This window comes from Anomaloglossus baeobatrachus, chromosome 5, assembly GCF_048569485.1.
Source record: "Anomaloglossus baeobatrachus isolate aAnoBae1 chromosome 5, aAnoBae1.hap1, whole genome shotgun sequence".
Lineage (NCBI taxonomy): Eukaryota > Metazoa > Chordata > Amphibia > Anura > Aromobatidae > Anomaloglossus > Anomaloglossus baeobatrachus.
Window position 1 is genome coordinate 398768378 of NC_134357.1, and position 21241 is coordinate 398789618.

At 42.6% G+C, this 21241-nt stretch overlaps 1 protein-coding gene across 1 annotated transcript; it reads right to left on the bottom strand.

Annotated features, from left to right (window-relative positions):
• Window positions 1-784: 784 nt before the first annotated feature.
• On the bottom strand, window positions 785-20249 carry LOC142310203 (keratin, type I cytoskeletal 19-like). The gene is made up of 7 exons (XM_075347689.1): window positions 19658-20249; window positions 18329-18411; window positions 14430-14586; window positions 11984-12145; window positions 9873-9998; window positions 5449-5666; window positions 785-874 (listed from the first exon to the last, which is right to left on the bottom strand). Exons 1-7 carry the CDS (start codon window positions 20057-20059, stop codon window positions 859-861), a joined length of 1164 nt encoding a protein of 387 aa, XP_075203804.1. The 5' UTR covers window positions 20060-20249; the 3' UTR covers window positions 785-858.
• Between the last annotated feature and the right edge of the window lie 992 nt (window positions 20250-21241).

Sequence of the window (21241 nt, forward strand, 5' to 3'; positions counted from 1 at the left end):
CCCAACGTATTATTCCGTTCCACCATTATCCTATCCCTGGGGTCTAGCTTCACCTGTGGGAAGCAAATCTACCCTAGCTGCAGAGACATTCGCCCCAGAGGACAGCGACAGCAGCGGCGACTGTTACCTGGCCGCATACCGCAGGTGGCGTCATGATCATCTAAAGACTTTCCTTCCTACCACCGTCCACCCTCCCTTCTGTACGCCTAGGGGTCACGAAACCGGGTCAGGCCACCCCGTGATGACAGAGGATCTGCACCACCGGCCTGGCGACGGAACGGGTTAACCCGTCCCCGGGGCGCTACAGATCAGCCTGGCACATCTGTGACCACCACTCTGTTCAATCTCCTCCATACTGTGGTCTTCATAAAGTAGAAACAGGGGCCATGTATATGAGGGCTTATTAGCAAGTGGTTTGAAAGGAACAGTGCAAACAGAATTGCATTATGCCTACTAGAGGTTCTGATTGGGCAGTGTATGGTACAGGGCTTCAAAGAATACCAAAAGAGAACCCTAGTGTCACAATCAGACCCCAGGCCCTGCACTAGGCTTGCGACACATCAGAGTTCCTTATCTGTATTATGAGGATTCATGTATGAGAATAAAAATGAATAATGGCGATAACAATCCTCTGAAAAGAAGAGTCTGTTATATTATGCCAACTGGCAGAGATCAGGGTTTACTGCACGTAGGGACATGTGCTCCATGCCAAGTGTTTCTTGTTTGTTGTTACAGTGTTTATGCAGTTTAATAAAAGGATTGCAAACCACGGATGACAAGCGCCGGGCATTGCTCTATGGCTTTATTGACACACATTCAGCAGGTTTTGTTTCCGTCCATTAACCTTTCAGGGCATCTTCATTTGGGTATTGTGCTGTAAAACAAAAGAAGTCCATGTTTACAATGAGCAGAGACATGGGAGAAGTCAGAGCATGGATATTCACACCTGTCCCTAATTCCTGCCTTACATTATGAATGACATCATGGTTCAATAGGGGCAGGGGTGACATTTTGAGCCTGTGTACAATATGGCGCTTTAATCCCTGTGACTTTACCAGACTAATTTGACAGCCATTAGCATAAGCTTTGAGACATAAAAGACAGAGCTGACCTAGCTGGAGCTCGATCATCTAATCCATTTGTAGCATAATTCCTTCTCATTCTTGTTTGCCCTTCTGAATCTGTAGCTCTCAATGTCAAAATTGTGGGTTTATGTAGCACAAAATATTTAAAAGGAACTAAGCATGCTAACTTTTTAAGAAACTTCTTCAAAAGCATGGTGAGTGGATTGTTTGCATGCCAATGCCTCTTACATGTCCCTGTTGTCAAACCCTGACTATGCATCTGGATGCTAGTACACTCTTATGATTAAAGGGACCTTTCACCAAGTTGTCCCATGTTGATCTGGACACAGAATGTAATAGGTGCAGCAGAGCAGATATAACTTTTTTCTTTTAATTTCCTTATCCGTTGCGGAAATATTAGCAATCAAATTATACAGCACCCAATAGTTAATTTTCAATTTAGTCAAAGTGGGCATTATCAGAGAGATTTTACTGGGGGCGTGTACTTGTTTCTGATGCTGATCAATCATAAGCAGGCAGCAACATGTAAGGGAAAAAAAACCACGCCCCACTATAGCTTAGAACAGGCTTAAGGCCCCATCACACACAACGAGATTGCTAACGAGATCCTTGCTGTGTCACAGTTTCTGTGACGTAGCAACGATCTCGCCAGTGATCTCGTTATGTGTGACACATACCAGCGATCAGACCCCTGCTGTGAGAACACTCATCGTTGCCCAATGGTCTGGACCATTTTATTCAAAGGTGATGGCCTGCTGGGCAGTACGCATCGCTGTGTTTGAAGCCTACCAACGACCTCCTAACGACCTCGTGGACGACTGCGAACTCAGACACGTAGGCGTGCATTGTGCATCACCTTTTCTACGTCCCTTCATTTCCGATTGGTGGGCGCTACTGCGTTGTGATTGGGCAGCCTTGCCTTTTCAGATCGTAGTTGCGACTCCACCCGGGACAATCGGGACAAAATGAATCGGGGACGAATGAATCCGGGTGGAGTCGCAGCTACGATCCTCAAAGCAAGACGACAACAGGAACAAAGGATGAAGCGCTACTATGTTGCTTTTAAAGGCCAGCCGCCCAATCAGAACGCAGTAGCGGCCACCAATCAGAGCTGAGGGGCACGGAAAAGGCGACGCATATGCATGCCTACGTGTCTTACATCTACAAACACTACGCCCCTATTCGAGGTCTGAATCGTCACACTAGCTGTTGTGTGACAGGTTCCCAAGGACCGCCGAGATCGTTATACAGGTCGCTCATCGTTACTGCATCGTTGGTAAGGGCTGACTGTGTGACATCTCACCAGCGATCCTTATCAGGTCGTATCGTCGGGATCACTGGTAAGTCATTGTGTGTAACTGGGCCTTTAGAGTGAGAAAGAGAGAGGGGGAGAGAGAGGGAGAGAGAGAGGGAGAGAGAGGGAGAGAGAGAGGGAGAGAGGGAGAGAGAGGGAGAGGAAGAGAGAGAGAGGGAGAAAGAGAGAGGGAGAAAGAGAGAGAGAGAGGGAGATAGAGAGAGAGAGGGGGAGAGTGAGGGAGAGAGAACGATTCTGCCTTTCCTTTTCCTTAGTCACCACAACTCGCCATTAGGTCCATCGTGAAATTATTCGGGTTTCCCATAGACTTACTTTATGCGTCAAATATTTGCGAATTGTCGAATTGCGGTGACCTATTCATTGGATATTCGCGATCTCGGATATTTTGGTATTTGATCATCCCTATTCATAACCTTTCTACAGTCCTTCCCCAGCAAAATGCTGTGTTCACACTGCGTTTTTTTCCCTATAGGTTGGGCATATCGCTGCCCGTGGCGCACAAAATCGCGCGGACCCGTCACACTACTTACCTGCCTTGCGATGTCGCTGTGACCGGCGAACCACCTCCTTTCTAAGGGGGCGGTTTGTTCGGCGTCACAGCAACGTCACTAAGCGGACGCCCAATAGAAGCAGAGGGGCAGAGATGAGCGGGACATAACATCCCGCCCACATCCTTCCTTCCTCATTGCCGGCGGCCGCAGGTAAGGTGAGGTTCCTCGTTCCTGCGGTGTCACACATAGCGATGTGTGCTGCCACAGGAACGATGAACAACATCATACCTGCAGCAGCAACGATAATTGGGAATAGGGGGGCATGTCACTGATTAGTGATTTTGAACATTTTTGCGACGATTCAAAATCGGCTCATAGGTGTCATACGCAACGACATCGCTAACGCGGCCGGATGTGCGTCACAAATTTCGTGACCCCAATGACATCGCTTTAGCGATGTCGTAGCGTGTAAAGTGGCCTATAATCACAAACTCTGGTCTGCTGTGCTACATCACACATAATCACTCTAATATCACTCTAATATCTGTAGAATAAAAAAAAAAATGTTTTATTCTGCTTTGTACCCACAATTACATAATTTGTCAAGTTCAACATATAATATTTTGGTGAAACATCCTCTTTAAACATATCACAAGAGCACTCAACAGGGAACACCACTGGCTTCTGTAACCTTCCGTGAGATTTGCCATGGTCTTTTTTTCTATTTTTGCGAGTCTCCCGAGGTGTTGACAAGTTTATATAATTTGGCAACTTTTGAATAAACCACTGTGCATACCAGACTTGGATTGGTCAAGCTCAGCTCTTATTAGCATCATGGTTGCCTATCTTTCTAACGTGATGGATCTATTGGTGATGGATCTATTGACTTTGGACTTTTTGTTAGATGCATTCCAAAGAATTAGCAGATCACAGATGTTCCAACTGCTTGAGACTCTCATTGATCAAATGTGGAAAGCCAAAAAGAAAGTGGATAACCCCACCCATAATATATTAGAGCTATTACTAAGTGCACCTACTAGCAGATTAACTCAGCATTGTGTACCTTCATCTTATTAAGAGATTCTGTGTTGGTGAGTGACAAGTTCATTGCATTATCATGTAACTTTCCTTGAATTTTATAACGCCTACATTAATCCTAATCCTGTTTTTAATCTTCATATGCTTTATAGAGATTAACTGTTCATTAACCCTAAATGCACTCCAAAAACATTCTACTTCTTTCTTTCTTTGAGTGGTGGGAGAGAATGGGACCGATAATATTATATTTCCCATATTGACAGTGGTTGGCATAATATATCACCTCGGGGGTGGACATAGTCAGTTGGGGGCCTCTGTTGAAGAATAAGGTGCAAGCTTGTCATCGTAAAGCATTTCACTCCTTACTCTATAGTAAACCCTATTACAATCGATCAGTAGTTATTAGCCAAGGAAATCATCTATACCAAAATAACTGTTGTTAAAGATAGGAACGGTACAATCACTCTCCCCCCCAAGAACGCCCCATGAATGAAACTGGATGGAAACACCCATTTTACTCAAACCCCAATTGGATGTGGTGAAATATGAAAAACCGGACAAAGTTAGGATTGGGAGAATTATTAGCCTAATCCTTAGTACTTAAAGAGAACCAACCACCAGGATTGAAGACCACAGTGTCTTCAATAAAATGGTGCTGGAGATCGCAGTATGATCATGTGTGGACTCCGGCTCCATTTTAATGAAGACACAGTCACAATGGCAATGCGCGCGCACTGCCAACAACAGCAATGGTGGTGCGGCGCAATATTCAAATAAAGAAAAAGGGGCAAGTCAGGAGGACGCCAGAGGAGCAATAAACGCAGAAGACCCAACCCACAAAGTCCCGCACCCGTTGCACCCCTCAAAATGCAGTGCATTTCTGCAACTTTGATTAAAGATATTTCATCAACCAAGCATCCCGCCCTTCTGCAACAGGTATGCCTGGATTCAGCATCTGAATTGCCTTTACTTCATATAGAAAAATCCTGGTGGTTGGTTCTCTTTAATCTAGGAGGAACTTTTTTTGTATGTTGGGGGCATCTCCATAGTCTACATATATGGTATTTACAGTGGAGAATTATCCCTATCCCTATTTTTTGAGGAAAACCAAGCTCAAAAGTGGAGGAGGGAAGTGACTGGACCATTGGAGATAATGAGAATCCACCACATTAGAAGAATCACTATATTTCAAGAAAGTCATTTTCTCTATTACTTGCTATAAAGAGTACATGTACTTTGCATTTTGAGACCCTGGGGCAATAGTAGGGACAATGGAAAGCAGAATAGGTCTCTCCACCTCCCATGGACACTGGGATCATACTTGCAAGCAGGTGTTCTCTTCTCCATGATAGAAAAAAAACGTACTTGTCTTATGACACCATTCTACCAGGGATGAACTGGACAACAATAGACTATACACAATTTAGCAGTTAGGGCTTCTGATCACCAATATTTCTCACTAACGCCTCATATATAGCATGTTCCTATTCAGTAAAAGCATGAAACGGCTATTTCTCACCTTGTTACTCCATCTAAGAGACTACGGTAGGTTGCAATCTCAGCTTCTAGTCTGTTCTTTAAGCTCAAAAGGAGAGTAAATTCAGAGATCTGGTGGCCAACATCTCGGCGTGTTTTCTGAAGTAAAGTCTCTATGCTATTAATGTTTTCTTGACATTCAGCCATTTGTATGGCATATTGGGCATCAATATTCTCCAACATGGAAACTGCTCCATTTTTCTGCCAATAAAGTAAAATTAGCGCATTATTTGAAGCAATAGAAGAAAATGGACTTTGTTGTACTGGATCTGGCCAAGTGTAAAATGTTACTAGCTCATTGCTAGGCCTCATGCACTTTATATAGTCATAATTAGGGAGCATGAAGAGGTCTAAAGGCACTCCATCTGCTGCCATTTGCTGCTTTCATATGACATGCAATATAGAAAAAGAGGAGACCAACTTATATCTTCTATAATGAGTCCATCAAAAGCATGGGACCTTACCACTGTCAGCAGCGTCTTTTAATATTTACAAAAAACACAGTTTGTCTAGCTTCTAACCTGAATGATCAGTTAAATATCCAATATTTTTTTAGTTTCTGGTTAAATCTGATATTACACTGCACCAAATGGGCCAAAGCATCCTTATTCCTGGCATGATTAAAGAATAAGAAGGTTATTAAGTTTAGAATGTGTTGGACGTCACATTACAGAGCACTGTAATACCATTTGTTAGCTAGAACCAAAAAACATTGGATTTTAACTATTAATTCAAGTCAGAATCTGGCCCAACCATGCTTTTCAGATCCCTATACAGTGGCATATAAGTTTGGGCACCCCTTGTCAAAATTACTGTTGTTGTGAACAGTTAAGCAAGTTGAAGATTACATGATCTCTAAAAAGCAAGTTAAAGATGACACATTTCCTTTGTTGTTTAGGCTTAAACAAAAAAAAAATATTTTCATCTATTACATTTTAAAAATGTTGTAAAAAGAATTGGCCAATGCAAAAGTTTGGGCACACTTGGATATTTGCGTGCTCAGATAACTTTGCCCAAAGTTTCAGACTTTCCTTGTTAGGGTTATGGCTTGTTCACCATCATTGTTAGGAAAGGTCAGGTGATAAAAATTTCACAGCTTTGTAAAAACCCAGCCTCCTCTAACCTTCTGCCAAAAACAGTAGCCATGGGTTCTTCTACACAGCTGCCTAGCACTCTGAAAATAAAACTGGTGGAGGCTCACAAAGCAGGAGAAAGCTATAAGAAGATAGCAAAGCGTTTTCAAGTTATCCTCTCCTAAGTTCAAAATGTAATAAGGAAATGGCAGTTAACAGGAACAGAAACAGTGGAGGTCAAGATAAGGTCTGGAAGACCAAGCAAAAGTTCTGTGAGAGCTGCTCGTAGGATTGCTAGAGAAGCAAATCAGAACCCCTCATAGATTATGAAGTTGTGGTACATTGTTCTACTATTCAGAGACACCTACACAAATATGGCCTTCATGGAAAAATCATCAGAAGAAAACCTCTCCTACGTCCTCACCATAGAATTCAGTGTCAGAAGTATGCAAAAGAACTTCTAAACAAGCTTGATGCATTTTAGAAACAAGTTCTGTGGACCAATGTGGTTAAAATACAACTTTTTGACCACAATGATCAAAGGTATGTGTGGAGATAAAAGGTCACAGATTTTCAGGAAATGAACATTTCACCAACCATTAAAAATGGTGGTGGATCAATCCTGCTTTGGTGTTGTGTTGAAGCCAATGGCACAAGGAACATTTCAGGGTAGATGGAAGAATGGATTCAATGAAATTTCAACAAATTCTTGATGCAAACATAACACCATCTGTAGTAAAAAGCTGAAATTGAATACAGGATGGGTTCTACAAATGGATAATAATCCTAAACACACGTCAACATCCAGAATAGACTACCTCAAAAGGTGCAAGCTGAAGGTTTTACAATGGCCCTCACAGTCCCCTGACCTGAACATTATTGAAAATCTGTGACTAGACCTCAAAAGAGCAGTGCAGGCAAGACGACCCAGGAATCTCACAGAACTGGAAGACTTTTCCAAAAAAGAATGGATGAAAATCCCTCAAACCAAATTTGAAAGACTCTTGGCTGGTACAAAAAAAGTTTAAGAACTGTGATACTTGCAAAAGGGGTTGATACTAAGTGCTAGCCATACAGGGTGCCTAAACGTTTGCTACCCCCCATTTTCCTTTTTTGCTAATTTAAAAATGTAAAAGATGAAATTATTTTTTTTTACCTAAAATTTAAATAAAATGTGTCATCTTTAACTTTATGTCTTTTAGAGATCATTTCATCTTCAACTTCCTTAACTGTTCACAATAACAGTAATTTTGCCCAGGAGTGCCCAAACTTTTACATCACACTGTATATTTTGTATCATAGTGCTCAGAGAATCACATCAGCTTTAGTCAATTACTGCTCCATAGAAAGTTATGGGCACCACATTACTGTTCTGTATGGCCTTGAATTTGTACAGAGCTGTAATTGAATAGTGTGCATAAAGCCTTAAGGTACCGTCACACTAAGCAACATCGCTAGCAACATCGCTGCTGAGGCAAAACTTGCTAGCAATGTTGCTGTGTGTGACATCCAGCAACAACCTGGCCCCTGCTGTGAAGTCGCTGGTTGTTGCTGAATGTCCTGGACCATTTTTTAGTTGTTGCTCTCCCGCTGTGAAGCACAGATCGCTGTGTGTGACAGCGACAGAGCAACAACTAAATGTGCAGTGAGCAGGAGCCGGGTTCTGTGGACGCTGGTAACCACAGTAAACAGCAGGTAACCAAGAAGCCCTCACCTTGGTTACCCAATATTTACCTTCGTTACTAGCGTCCGCTGCTCTCAGCTGTCAGTGCCGGCTCCCTGCTCACTGCACACATAGCTGGAGTACACATCGGGTAATTAACCCGATGTGTACTGTGGCTAGGAGTGCAGGGAAGCGGCTTTACGAAGGTAAATATCGGATAACCAAGGGAAGGGCTTCTTGGTTACCTGATGTTTACCGTGGTTACCAGCGTCCGCAGAAGCCGGCTCCCTGCTGCCTGCACAAGTAGCAGAGTAAACATCGGGTAATTAACCCGATGTGTACTGTGGCTAGGTGTGCAGGGAGCCAGCGCTAAGCGGTGTGCGCTGGTAACCAAGGTAAATATCGGGTTGGTTACCCGATATTTACCTTAGTTACCGAGCTCCAGCGATCCCTGCCAGGTCAGGTTGCTGGTGGGATCGCTGGAGCGTTGCTTAGTGTGACATCTCACCAGCGACCTCCTAGCAACTTACCAGCGATCCCTATCAGGTTGTATCGTTGTTGGGATCGCTGGTAAGTTGTTTAGTGTGACTGGGCCTTTACAAGAAAGTGTTGGGCAATAAAAACAGCTTAAAATTTCTATTGTGATTTAATTAGGATTTACAAGTCTAAAAATACATGGTTGCTATCTTCCCAAAACAGTTGCACACAAATGCGCTAAGGCTATGTGCGCACAGTGCGTTTTTCGCGGCGTTTTTGCGCGTTTTTCGGGTGCGTTTTTGGCCTCAAAACTGCAGGACTTTGCTTCCCCAGCAAAGTCTATGAGTTTTCATTTTTGCTGTCCGCACACATCTGGTTTTTTTACCTGCGTTTTTGAGTTAAAAAAAAAATGGACATGTCAGTTCTTTTCTGTGTTTTTCTGCGTTTTCCGCCCATGCAATGCATTTGAAAAACGCAGCAAAACGCAGAGATCAAAAACGCAGCAAAACGCAGCCAAAAACGCACCAAATCGCGGCAAAAACGCATGCGTTTTTTGATGCGTTTTTTCGACGCAGTTGCGTTTTTGTGCGTTTTTAGCGGCCAAAAACGCACAAAAACGCAGCGTCAAAAAGACATAGTGTGCGCATATAGCCTTAGTGTCTCAATTTTTAAATTTATTTCCTTAGCAGTCATTTTTGGCCAAATTCCTATATTGAATGTTTGCATGCCCTAGCGTCTCAGAGTGCAGCTGTATAGTCATCAAGGGGAGGCTTCAGTCACTGGTCGGTACTTAGTGAGTGGCAGCTGTAACCACATCCCGGCACTGACTGACAGCCGTTACTGTCCTGATGCATGATGTTCATTTTCTCTTGGCATCCGGGCTTTCAGTGTGGTGACCGAACTGTTTTAGAACACTATTAACCTGCAGTTTATCACCATATCTGCAGGTTAATAGCATTTTTTTACATAACAGGTTCCCTTTAAACTTGTGCCAACTAGGAATGGATAAAAAAGTCTGCTATTCTAACGAAACAGTGCCCTTTTTTGTCCATAGTCTGTATCTGGTATTGAAGGTTAGCCTCAGTTACTTTAGTGGGACTGGTCTATAATTCTAGACACAGTCTGTGGACTACAGTAGCGCTATTTTTGAGAAAAAAATAAAAACAAACTATTTTTATGACACCAGAAACGGACCTTACTGAGTTCAGCCTCAGATTCTATAACCAGTTCTTGCACCTTCTGTCTGTATTCCTTCAGTTCTTTCTTGTAATTCTCTAATTCACTTGTGTTGGTTCGTATCTCTGTAGTACATTCTTCCACCTGTGACAAAAACAGACACATGGTAAAAATGTTTTTCTCGTTATTTACTACAATTTTAATGTAGATTTAGTTTCTTCATATTCCTGCAGTGTAATCTACCACCCTCTGTCTACAGTATTTCTTCTAGTATCATGCCATTAGGGTGTGAATAATTCAGGGATGCTGGGAGATATACCACCAGAAGACTCTTTCCCAGGCTCTTCCAGGAAGTGAGGTTTCAAGTATGGGTATAGGGTAAAATAAAACACTCTTCTAAAGTGCAGATGTGACGCCCCTGGACTAGTCAGGTCGTCACAGGGTACTGCACACTCTTTACTCTTAGTGCAGGACTCAACCCCCATGGTTCTGGGTCCCCATCTTGCAGTACTGCCTCCACCAGCATCTATAAATCCTAGTGAGACCTCGCACCATACCTGTCAGGCATACCAGTGGGCTGCTAAGCTGGAATAGGGCCGCCCACCTAGGGGTCAGGTAGAGAGGTGGGAGGTGACAAGTGAGTCGGCTCCAGGGGAGCAAAGTGAGAAGAGACTGGGAGTTGGAGCTCCCAGGGGAGAAGCAGCCTAGGTCGCAGACAGTGGTGTGGACCCGGAGGAGTCGGAAACCCGGTTGCGGGAGATTGGGACTGGGTGCTTGGCTAGTCTTGGAGGATAGCCAGCAGCCGCTGTTCAATAGCCGGGCTGGGACCGGAGGCACGTCGGGGTACATGGACCCTGGGTCGGGGAGTAGCGACATCCGGATCCAAGTGGTTCGACTGGTGCTGATGCGGAACACGTCAGGGGACAACTCAGATAAAACATTTGTCATGTCTTAAGTCATAGTTGGACTCAAGACCGGTTATGGTGAGCGTAGGCTGGAGAAGAAGCTATCTGTTCCTGCAGGCTAATACTCCAATGGTTAAGGTTTATGACCCGTGAACATCTTAGTTTTGTGGTTGTGGTTTGACAAATTAAATTGAAAGGCAACTCAAGAAATGAAAATTTGGACTTTAGCCAGTTCCTGTCAAAGACTTGTTGAGAGTGTGCCCAACATTGATTAATAATATGCCCCTTGCTAAATGGTGGCAAAAACCAGTCCAGGATTCCCTTCTCATTTCAAGCACAAAATAATTGTTCCAAGGATCACAAAATAAGAGTAGAGGGAGAGGGCATGGGTGGAAGATCAAGATCCTGGCTCCATTATTAGGGACTCATTTTGAATTTTTCTATGCCACTTATCCACTATATTTTGCATACCTTAATGCCACCATTTCAGAGATCACCTACTGTCCTCCAGAAGCATGCCAGACATGACAACATGAGAACAGGGCAATCGAAGCAGACCTCCAGCAAAATAATGATGATCCGAATATTCTAGAAACTTTTTGGCAGAGATTCATGTTTCCTGCTTATGGAAAAATGTCAACTTTCTACTTTTTCTGTCCTCTCTAAATCCTTGATCTAATAGAAGATTATTTACATACATGACATACAAAATATATACAAATACAATTATACAAATACTCTCCGAACTTTCACTCAATTTGTAATTTGCATGGTAGGTTTTTTTTATTCATGCAAAAACGCTTGAATTGACCTTTGCACAGCAAGATACCAGAAAGGATATTCTCAGTGCACATATTCTTCTATCTCACTCATCAGTCTCATTTTTTTTGTAATCATGTAAAATGCTATCTGTATGAGTAAGATAATTAATTGTTAGTTTTCACCCTAGTTAAAAATCAGTCAACTGATAAGTTTCCTCGCTGTTGTCCTAATTTAATTCATAGGCCCTGATTCATCAAGACCAATGACTTTCTCACTGGTCTTGACGAGGGGGCGTAGTGGAGTCAGATACACTCAATGAGACTGTGTGCTGTCCGCTAAAAAATCGGAATGTGTATATGTAGCCTAATTGCACTGGCTGGATTTCTATCAATTGGCATCAAGTGAAGACTATTTACTTATTAGTGGACACTTGACAATGACCAAGGCATGACAATCACTTACTTTTTTCTCAAACAAATATTTAGCTTCGAGCTTTTGTTTTTCAACCAACTCCTCATATTGTGCTCTCATCTCTTCCATGATTTTTCCGAGATCCACAGGTGGCATCGCATCTACCTTCACATTAACAGCGCCTGTTGCTTGTTGACAAAGTTCATGCATTTCCTGCTTAATGCAATTAATAAATAGGTAAACACATCATATAATCACAATTTTTCTAAAAAACATGTTTTTTGGCATAGTAATATTTATATATTTTTAGAGTTGTATTATGGTGTGGTAGCACTGCAGTACTGCAGTCAGACACATTATCTTATAAAAGTATATATCCACTGACAAGTGGATTGTTTAGTTATAATGGTAGTTATTGGGTGAAAAGTTCTAGAAGGACATGATATTGAGACACTGGACAATCGTCAATAGTTAGAAGAACTAAACAGATGTTGGTGTGAGATACATGGCTATGATTTGATACTTTGTCCACAAACGTCTAGAACCCAAATTTCATACCAACCACATATAAAACAGGTGGCAACACATACATATAGCCTACAACAATGAAGTCTTAGGAGATATGGAGATAACCTTGGGACACACTTAGGAGTGCTTCACACATAGCGAGATCCCTACCGAAATCGCTGCTACGTCACGGTTTTGGTGACACAACAGTGACCTCATTAGCGATCTCGCTGTGTGTGACACTGAGCAGCGATCTGGCCCCTGCTGTGAGATCGCTGCTCATTACACACAGCCCTGGTTCGTTTTCTTCAAAGGCGCTCTCCCGCTGTGATGCACACATCGCTGTGTGTGACAGCGAGAGAGCGATGAAATGAAGCGAGAAGGGAGCAGGAGCCGGCGTCTGGCAGCTGCGGTAAGCTGTAACCAAGATAAACATCGGGTAACCAAGGGAAGCCCTTTCCCTGGTTACCCGATATTTACCTTTGTTACCAGCCTCCGCCGCTCTCGCTGCCAGTGCCGGCTACCTGCTCTCTGCACATGTAGGTGCAGTACACATCGGGTAATTAACCCGATGTGTACTGTAGCTAAGAGAGCAAGGAGCCAGCGCTAAGCAGTGTGCATGGCTCCCTGCTCTCTGCACATGTAGCTGCAGTACACATCGGGTTAATTAACCCGATGTGTACTGTAGCTAGGAGAGCAAGGAGCCAGTGCTAAGCAGTGTGCGCGGCTCCCTGCTCTCTGCACATGTAGCGAAGTTATGATCGCTGCTGCGTCGCTGTGTTTGACAGCTAAGCAGAGATCATAACAGCGACTTACAAGGTTGCTGTTATGTCACAGAAAATGTTGACGTAACAGTGACGTCGTTGTCGCTGTCGCTATGTGTGAACCCAGCCTAAGACTTCTCCACTTCTTCTTGGGTTGCAACCTCTTCCCCTCTTTTTGTCTGGCCATCTCTCTACATATTCTTGTGTGAACACCTCTTCTACCCTTTGGCTGAATAAGATTGCCAAATAACCTTAGGCATTCCCTATTTTTCAAAAAAGAGGAGTCTTACAAGGTAAGAGATGTATGCAATAGCAGGAAGGAGTGGAAGATGGTACTTGATCAGGAACGAGGTAGAAGACCTGTTAAACCGGCCTTACACATTAGATGGCTGTTGGCTGAATGATGCCAATTGTTCAGCTGACAGCCATCTCCCCCATAACCTGGATCGTTCGTTAATCTCAGTGTTCCTGTGTTCTATAAGCCAGCGGCTTATCTCCTGGATAACAATGCAGTTGTTAGTATGAAATCGTACATGCCCGATCAACATATCCCTTGATCAGCTGGTTGGCTCAACAAATCCCATTGGAGTGTCTCCAAACCCATTGATTTCAGTTGGTTGGCAGACCTTAGTCTAATGTGTATTGGGCTTTTAGTCTCTAAGGTAGCTCATACTTTTCCTTTAATCTACTATGGTATCCACCCCCTTTACAGGTATCTATTACTCCACATCTTCATATGCAAACACATTCATCATTTTTTTCTACAGATAATAGTGTAAGGTAATGGATAAGAACACTTCACTATATTTTTTGCAAGACATTGGAAATGAGATTGTAAAAAATTCTGTCACAAAGCTCGACATGGGAAGACTTGTGTCAGCATGAACTAGCCAGCAGTGGCCACATTATCTTTAGAGCCATCGTCTTCAATGCATACCACTGGATGGCGTGATACCCTTCCCTTCTAAGGGAAATTTACATTTTTATAATACCCATGTACGTTATAATCCAAAATCATATAGAGGTCACGTCTCCTTTATACTATCTACTTTAGCAAGACAAATCTTCAAAGTTAAAAATATAATAATTTGTATCTGACGCATTAAACCAGCAGCTGTATATGTCATATGTTTTTGTCCAAGGCTGAAATGACCACTAATAGGTACAGATTTTTACTTAAGCCGCAGGGGCTAAAATTTACACTTTTAATAAGTATGACTACTGACCTCTTTGTGGTTCATCTTAAGTAAGATCATTTCCTCATTCAGGCCCTCGATCTGCATCTCTAATTCTGTCCTGGTAATGGTAAGCTCATCAATCGTCTTGCGCAATTTGAATATGTCTTTTTCCATTGAGAGTCGGAGCATTTGCTCATTTTCAAACCTAGAGTGTGAAATGGATGGATATTAACAAGCAAAAGGTTTTTAACATAGGAGTAGCCAAGGATTTTTCTTATTAGTTCTTTTTTTCTGATTCCGCATTTATGTGATTTAGCAAAAAATCAAAGATGTCACCAGATGCCTGAGTACCCCCATAATAGCCATGGCACAGCATTGTGGCCCAGTACTGTTGCATTTCTGGGTTCAAATCCCATCAAGGACAACATTTGCAAGGATATGCAGAGTGGGAGAAAATTCCTACTAAGGAAGAGAGACAAGTGGCGCTTTTCTGGGTGCAGTATTTTGTGATCACAAGGAGTGCTTGAATGGTAATGCACCCACCTTGGGGTTAAATGGATCGTGCATGTAATCTGGGGAACCCGTCTATCCGGCGGCAGCTAGTCGGTCCACTGAATCGGGGCACTTCTTGGACTCCAAGCAGTAAACAAAAAGATAAAAGGAGAAAGGCGGTCCACGCACAATCCGGTGGCTTAGACATATAGGTACGAAATGACCAGATCCACTTATACTGATATTATCTCTATTAAAAATTTAAAATTGTTTAACATTTTTTAAAAACATTGCTTGCTGTACTACGCTTTTGAGCAATATCTGCCTTTATCAGGTTCATAATCATTTTGTACCATTATACGGTAGGTCATTTTGTACCTATACATCTAAGCCACTGGAATGTGCGTGAACATTTGCAAGGAGTTTGTATGTTCTCCCCCTGTTTGAATGGCTTTCCTCTGGGTACTCCCGTTTCCTCCCAAAATACTGATATGGAATATAGATTGTGAGTCCCAGTGTGGACAGTGATGATGATGTGTACAAAATGCTTGTGAAATTTGATGAGTAGAAATAGGTAAACCCACAGATGTTCAGGTTGAGTGGGTCCGGCTGGACGTAAAAAAAAAAAAGTCCAGTTTAACTGGACTTGACCCGAACTTGAGCCCCAACACTGAACTAAATCTTTTTATACTGGCTGCTGAACCTGAACAGTAACATAGAATTCCTTAAGAAGTTCGTGTTTAGGGTCCGTGTACAGACACTAGGTTTTGACTTACGACCCTACTCTTTATAGTTCGGGGTCGCCCATCACTAATGATGAGCTATGTACAATAAGTAAAAAAAAATAACCACAATTTGTTGTGAACTGGACTTGCTCCACACCCATGCCTTCTTCATATATAAGTATACTGCTCAATACTACATTGCTCTGTGTCATAGTATCAATATATATCTCGATCAGTAAGAGTCTAAAATCCACATTAACTAATTGAAGTTCATGAATCCCTGTAAAATTTGTGTATGAGCAAATTATTGTTTCTGTTTGGTGTTAAGGACTAACTACAGGTGGGCTGGTGGCGTGTGTGCTCTAATTGCCAAGAATTGTGCCAAGAGGCCATTGAGCTCTAACCAAAAAATTCAGACCCAGGGTTCAGGCAGTGAACTAAATCTTTTTTTCTGAGAAAAGTTACAGATAGCTGTGACACTAATGAAAACCACAAGGAAATATAAGTAGCCTGAGGATGCAGGTTTCCTTTTTCAGTTCTATTAGGCTATGTGCACACGGTGCGTTTTTCTCGGCGTTTTTGCGCGTTTTTCGGGTGCGTTTTTGGCCTCAAAACTGCATGACTTTGCTTCCCCAGCAAAGTCTATGAGTTTTCATTTTTGCTGTCCCCACACAGCGTTTTTTTTCAGCTGCGTTTTTGTGGTGACCACAAAAACGCAGCATGTCAATTATTCCCGCGTTTTTCACTGCGCTTTTCATCCATTGAGTTCAATGGGATGTTGAAAGACGCAATGAGAAACGCAAATAGCTGCGTTTTGGTGCGTTTCTAAGACCAAAAACGCAGCTATAAGCGCAGGAGGTGGGTAGTAAAGTGACGTGTAAAGGAAGAGGATTCCTTCTGTCAGTATAGACAGAAGCATGAATCCTCCCGGTACCGTCACCGCCGCGTCCATCTCCCGTCCTGTGCATGTATGCTGCCGTGCGGCGCCATGTACAGGCAGGAGGTGGAAGCGGCTGCGAAAACAAAAGTTAACAGTAGAATAAAAAAAAAAAAAGTTATACTCACCTGTCTGCAGCCTCCCGGTGCCATGCCCGCTCCCATCTCCTGTCACGGTATCGCCGCTCCCGCTCCGGCTGTGTGCAGTCTCCCCGGGGCAGGACCTTGCTTGCAGGACCTGGCGATGGATCACCTGATGCAGTCACCTGACGCATCAGCTGATCGAGTCTCGGGCTGACGCGGGCGCCCGGCCGGTATCAGCGGATGCGTCAGGAGACTTCATCCCTGATTACCGGCAGCTGCTGCAGCGATCGGACAGGATCAGACTCCCGCCCCATCGCTCCGGGAGCTGCCGGTAATTCAGCACATAAGTGAGTATTATTTTTTTTTTTTTCCTACTGATGCATCTGCTGATTGTATAATCGGCTTTTATACAATCAGCTGATGTGTGATGGGATTCACATCCTTTAACCTGACACATCATCTGATCGCTTTGCCTTCCAGCAAACCGATCAGATGATATTGGATCCTGATTGGACGGCGCGGGACCCTGACCCAGGATTACTGCGGAGGGGGGTTTATTTCAATAAAGATGGAGTCACTAATTGTGTTGTGTTTTATTTCTAATAAAAATATTTTTCTGTGTTGTGTTTTTTTTTTATCTTTACTAGAAATTCATGGTGGCCATGTCTAATATTGGCGTGACACCATGAATTTCGGGCTTAGGACTAGCTGATAATATACAGCTAGCCCTAACTCCATTATTACCTGGCTAGCCACCCGGCATCAGGGCAGCCGGAAGAGTTGGATACAGCGCCAGAAGATGGCGCTTCTATGAAAGCGCCATTTTCTGGGGTGGCTGCGGGACTGCAATTCACAGCGGGGGTGCCCAGAAAGCATGGGCACCCTGCACTGTGGATTCCAATCCCCAGCTGCCTAGTTGTACCCGGCTGGACTAAAAAATGGGGCGAAGCTCACGTCATTTTTTTTTTTAAATTATTTCATGAAATTCATGAAATAATTTAAAAAAAAAGGGCTTCCCTATATTTTTGGTTCCCAGCCGGGTACAAATAGGCAGCTGGGGGTTGGGGGCAGCCCGTACCTGCCTGCTGTACCCGGCTAGCATACAAAAATATGGCGAAGCCCACGTCATTTTTTTTTTTTGGGGGGGCAAAGAAATCCTGCATACAGTCCTGGAAGGAGGATGCTGAGCCTTGTAGTTCGACAGCTGCTGTCTGCTCTCCTGCATACACTATTGGATGGAGGATGCTGAGCCTTGTAGTTCGACAGCTGCTGTCTGCTGTCCTGCATACACTATTGGATCGAGGATGCTGAGCCTTGTAGTTCTGCAGCTGTCTGCTCTTCTGCATACACTAGTGGAGAATGAAGAACACATTGAAGAAGGAAATGACATCAGACCTTTTTTTTTTTGTTCACTGATAAAAAACGCAGTGAGCAAAAACGCAGCAAAACGCAGCAAAAAAACGCACCAAATCGCGGCAAAACGCACATAGCCTAAATCTACTGCTTAATTTTCTTTTGTGACAGAATAAGCTTTGGGACTTCTCAGGATATCAGACACCAAACGGAACAGTTACCTATGCACCCCCTATTTTTACACCCCAAATATTAGTTATTTAGTTTGATGCACCTACAACACAAAAACATTTAGCATTAGGCACATTTTGAAGATTTAGTACATTTTTTATATTTTTTTATTTTATCACTTCTTACTTTGTTTTGAAGTCATCTGCCGCCAGCCTTGCATTATCAATTTCAAGGTAAATACTGGCATTTTTTATGGTTGCTTCTAAAATCTTAAAAAACAAAAAGTTATGTATAAATATGTCATAACACTCAACAATCTAACTCTACTGTACACCTGATACTTCCAGTATTATCATCAGTATACTGTATATGTTACATATTAACATTTTCTATTAACAGAGGGCTCCATCAATGACCTATGGAGACTGGTGCTCAACACTGAATCTTCAGAATTTAGTGGAGCTTGGATTTGTTACATAGATATTAAAGAAGACCTGCCACTCGCCATGTATAGTTCATTCTTGTACCTGGTGTAAATGCTGCTGTTTCTCTGAATTTGAAGCTGTTTTCTTTTGGTTCTGTGCCTCTCTATTCCTGGGATATGGTCCCTCCTCCCTGTATACAAATCTAGGATTGGCACTCATATAAATTCTTTTGATGCGCCTTTATTCGATATGTCCAAAAATTTCTGTCTAAGCTTTCCATTTGACGCGTGTTACCTGAATATCCTTTGTCAAAACACTGTTTTGAGAAAGGCTTTTCAGCCGAAACGCGTCAAATGTAACGTGTTTCCAGAGATTTTTGGACATATGGAATAAAGAAGCATCAAAAGAAGACCTCTGTGGGACGGAGCGATCAAGCAGCAGTTAGATCTATCCTGTTTAATAACAGAGTTGTGCTTGGACTGCACTACCCCAGGTGAGCCTTTCCACAAAGGAATCACTACCCCCCTTCCAGGTGATCCATTCACCCATTGGAGCACCTCTGTATTGTTTCTTCTATAGTTATACAGTATACAGGGAAGACAGAGCCATATCTCAGAACCAGAGAGGTGCAGAATGACCGGCAGTAACATTTACATCAGGAAACACACTACATATTTATGGCAAGTTACAGATCTTCTTTGAATAGATTACTTTTTGTAAACTTTTTGTAAAATCACCAAAACCATTACACATATGTAACATTGCTCTAATAAGAAATTTACCCAAAAGCTTTGAATACTATTGTGTAGCTATAGCACATAATTATGGCCATATTATATGTCATTATTGGAACTTCAGCTGTAGCAGAACCGAATTTAGCACTTGCCACAACTAACATACCTGAAAGCTCCTAGGTTTTAATGAAAAATGTGCTCAGCTACCATGTGTCTTAGCATTTTCTTATGAAGTAGAGGGTTTATCTATCATATGACACATCAGAGGCAATTCTAATGGACAATTTTACAAAGCGAAGACACATATTTCCCCTTTCCATTGGATCATATTTCTATATAAATGATCTGTTTGTTACCTGTTTTTGCAGCTCCTCAATACTTTCAAAGTAGTGCTTGTCATCTCTTTCCATGCTTCCCTTGTTCTTGCTTTGCCAATCTCTAATTTGTCCTTCTAGCTCAGCGTTAGCCTTCTCCAAGGCATGAACCTGGGTTAAATAGCTGGCCAAACGTTCGTTCAGATTCTGCATGGTTTCTTTCTCATTTCCCATGATTCGAGTACCTCCAAATTGTACATGTCCACCTGCGAACCAGACATTATGTGAAGTGGATGAAACTTTGGTGCCCAGTACTTCTGCACCGGCAAAGCCACTGGAGGCATGACCATCTGATATCTTTCGATATGATCCACCATTAACACTAGCCGCCTTTGAACCAACTTTGACAGATGTCACCTTCTTGAAATAAGTTTGGTTGTACATTGTGAAAACAAATTACTCGAGACCCTCTGCTCTTCTCCTTTATATACCAAAAATGAAATGAACTTTCTTTGTCCAGAATGCAGTTGTAAAAGTCCCATTTGTGTTTGGTTAATGATAAGGAAGACTACATCACTGCCCCGATATGCCATGTCCTGGAGGTCATTGCTCTGTTTAGAAAAATTGACTGATCTTCAAACTGTTTTCAGTATAACAATGAAATTTGAAAGGCCTAATATCTCATTGACTGATTAAATAACCTTTACCCTCACATTGCACATCTCGTTATAATTGCTCACATATTAACTAATTTCAACCACCTGAATGTTTGACCAGAATTCTCAAGGTTGGTGTCTAGTTTATGGAGCAAATTTTCATATAGAATATTAACAAATTCTAAATAATAGAGAGCTCCTCTTTTCCAGTTCTAAGAGTGTCTTTTCCCTTGGCATCTGCCCTGTCCTATATTACAAAAATGTAAATCTCAGCACTGTGTAATGCTTAATTTCGCCTGTGGTGGCACTGCAGGGACACCAAACACTTACTGCAAGGTATTCCTAAATATTATAGCAGATCGCTGAACTCCCAGCCAGGAATCCTTCAAAGGCCGGAGTCACACTTGTGAGAGACTCGCGCAAGTCTTGCTACGCATCACCCAGCACGGCCTGCCACCCTCCAGACAGGAAGTGTCTCAACTGCATAGAAATAAATGCAACCGACCTGCTCCTGTCCGGACAGTGTGCGGCCGTGCCGGGTGATGTGATGCGAGACTCGCGGGAGTCTCTGTCACATGTGACTACAACCTAACAAGTGAAAACTAATCGCTCCTTTAAGGCTGAATTTAACTATAAGAACTTCAATTGTTTATACCCTGCAAATGGACTTAGGACTTAAATGTCTGGGATAAAATACTTTAATACCCTGTCTCCAAATTCTAAGTAAAGAAAGATAGTAACATAAAGATGAGAAGGGTCCACTTAGCAATTATTGTGCTGGGCTTGTCCACAAAAGTTTTTGATTTATCCCCTTCATTTTCCTTTCCAGGAAGTTTTGCCTTTATTGCCACCAATTCATTAGCTAAAAATACCGTATTTCTGTAAAATAGAGTCCTGACTATGTTCATTCAATAACTTGAAACTTGTGGCCTTCAATACAAAATCTCCAACAGGACCCCCAGCTTTAAGT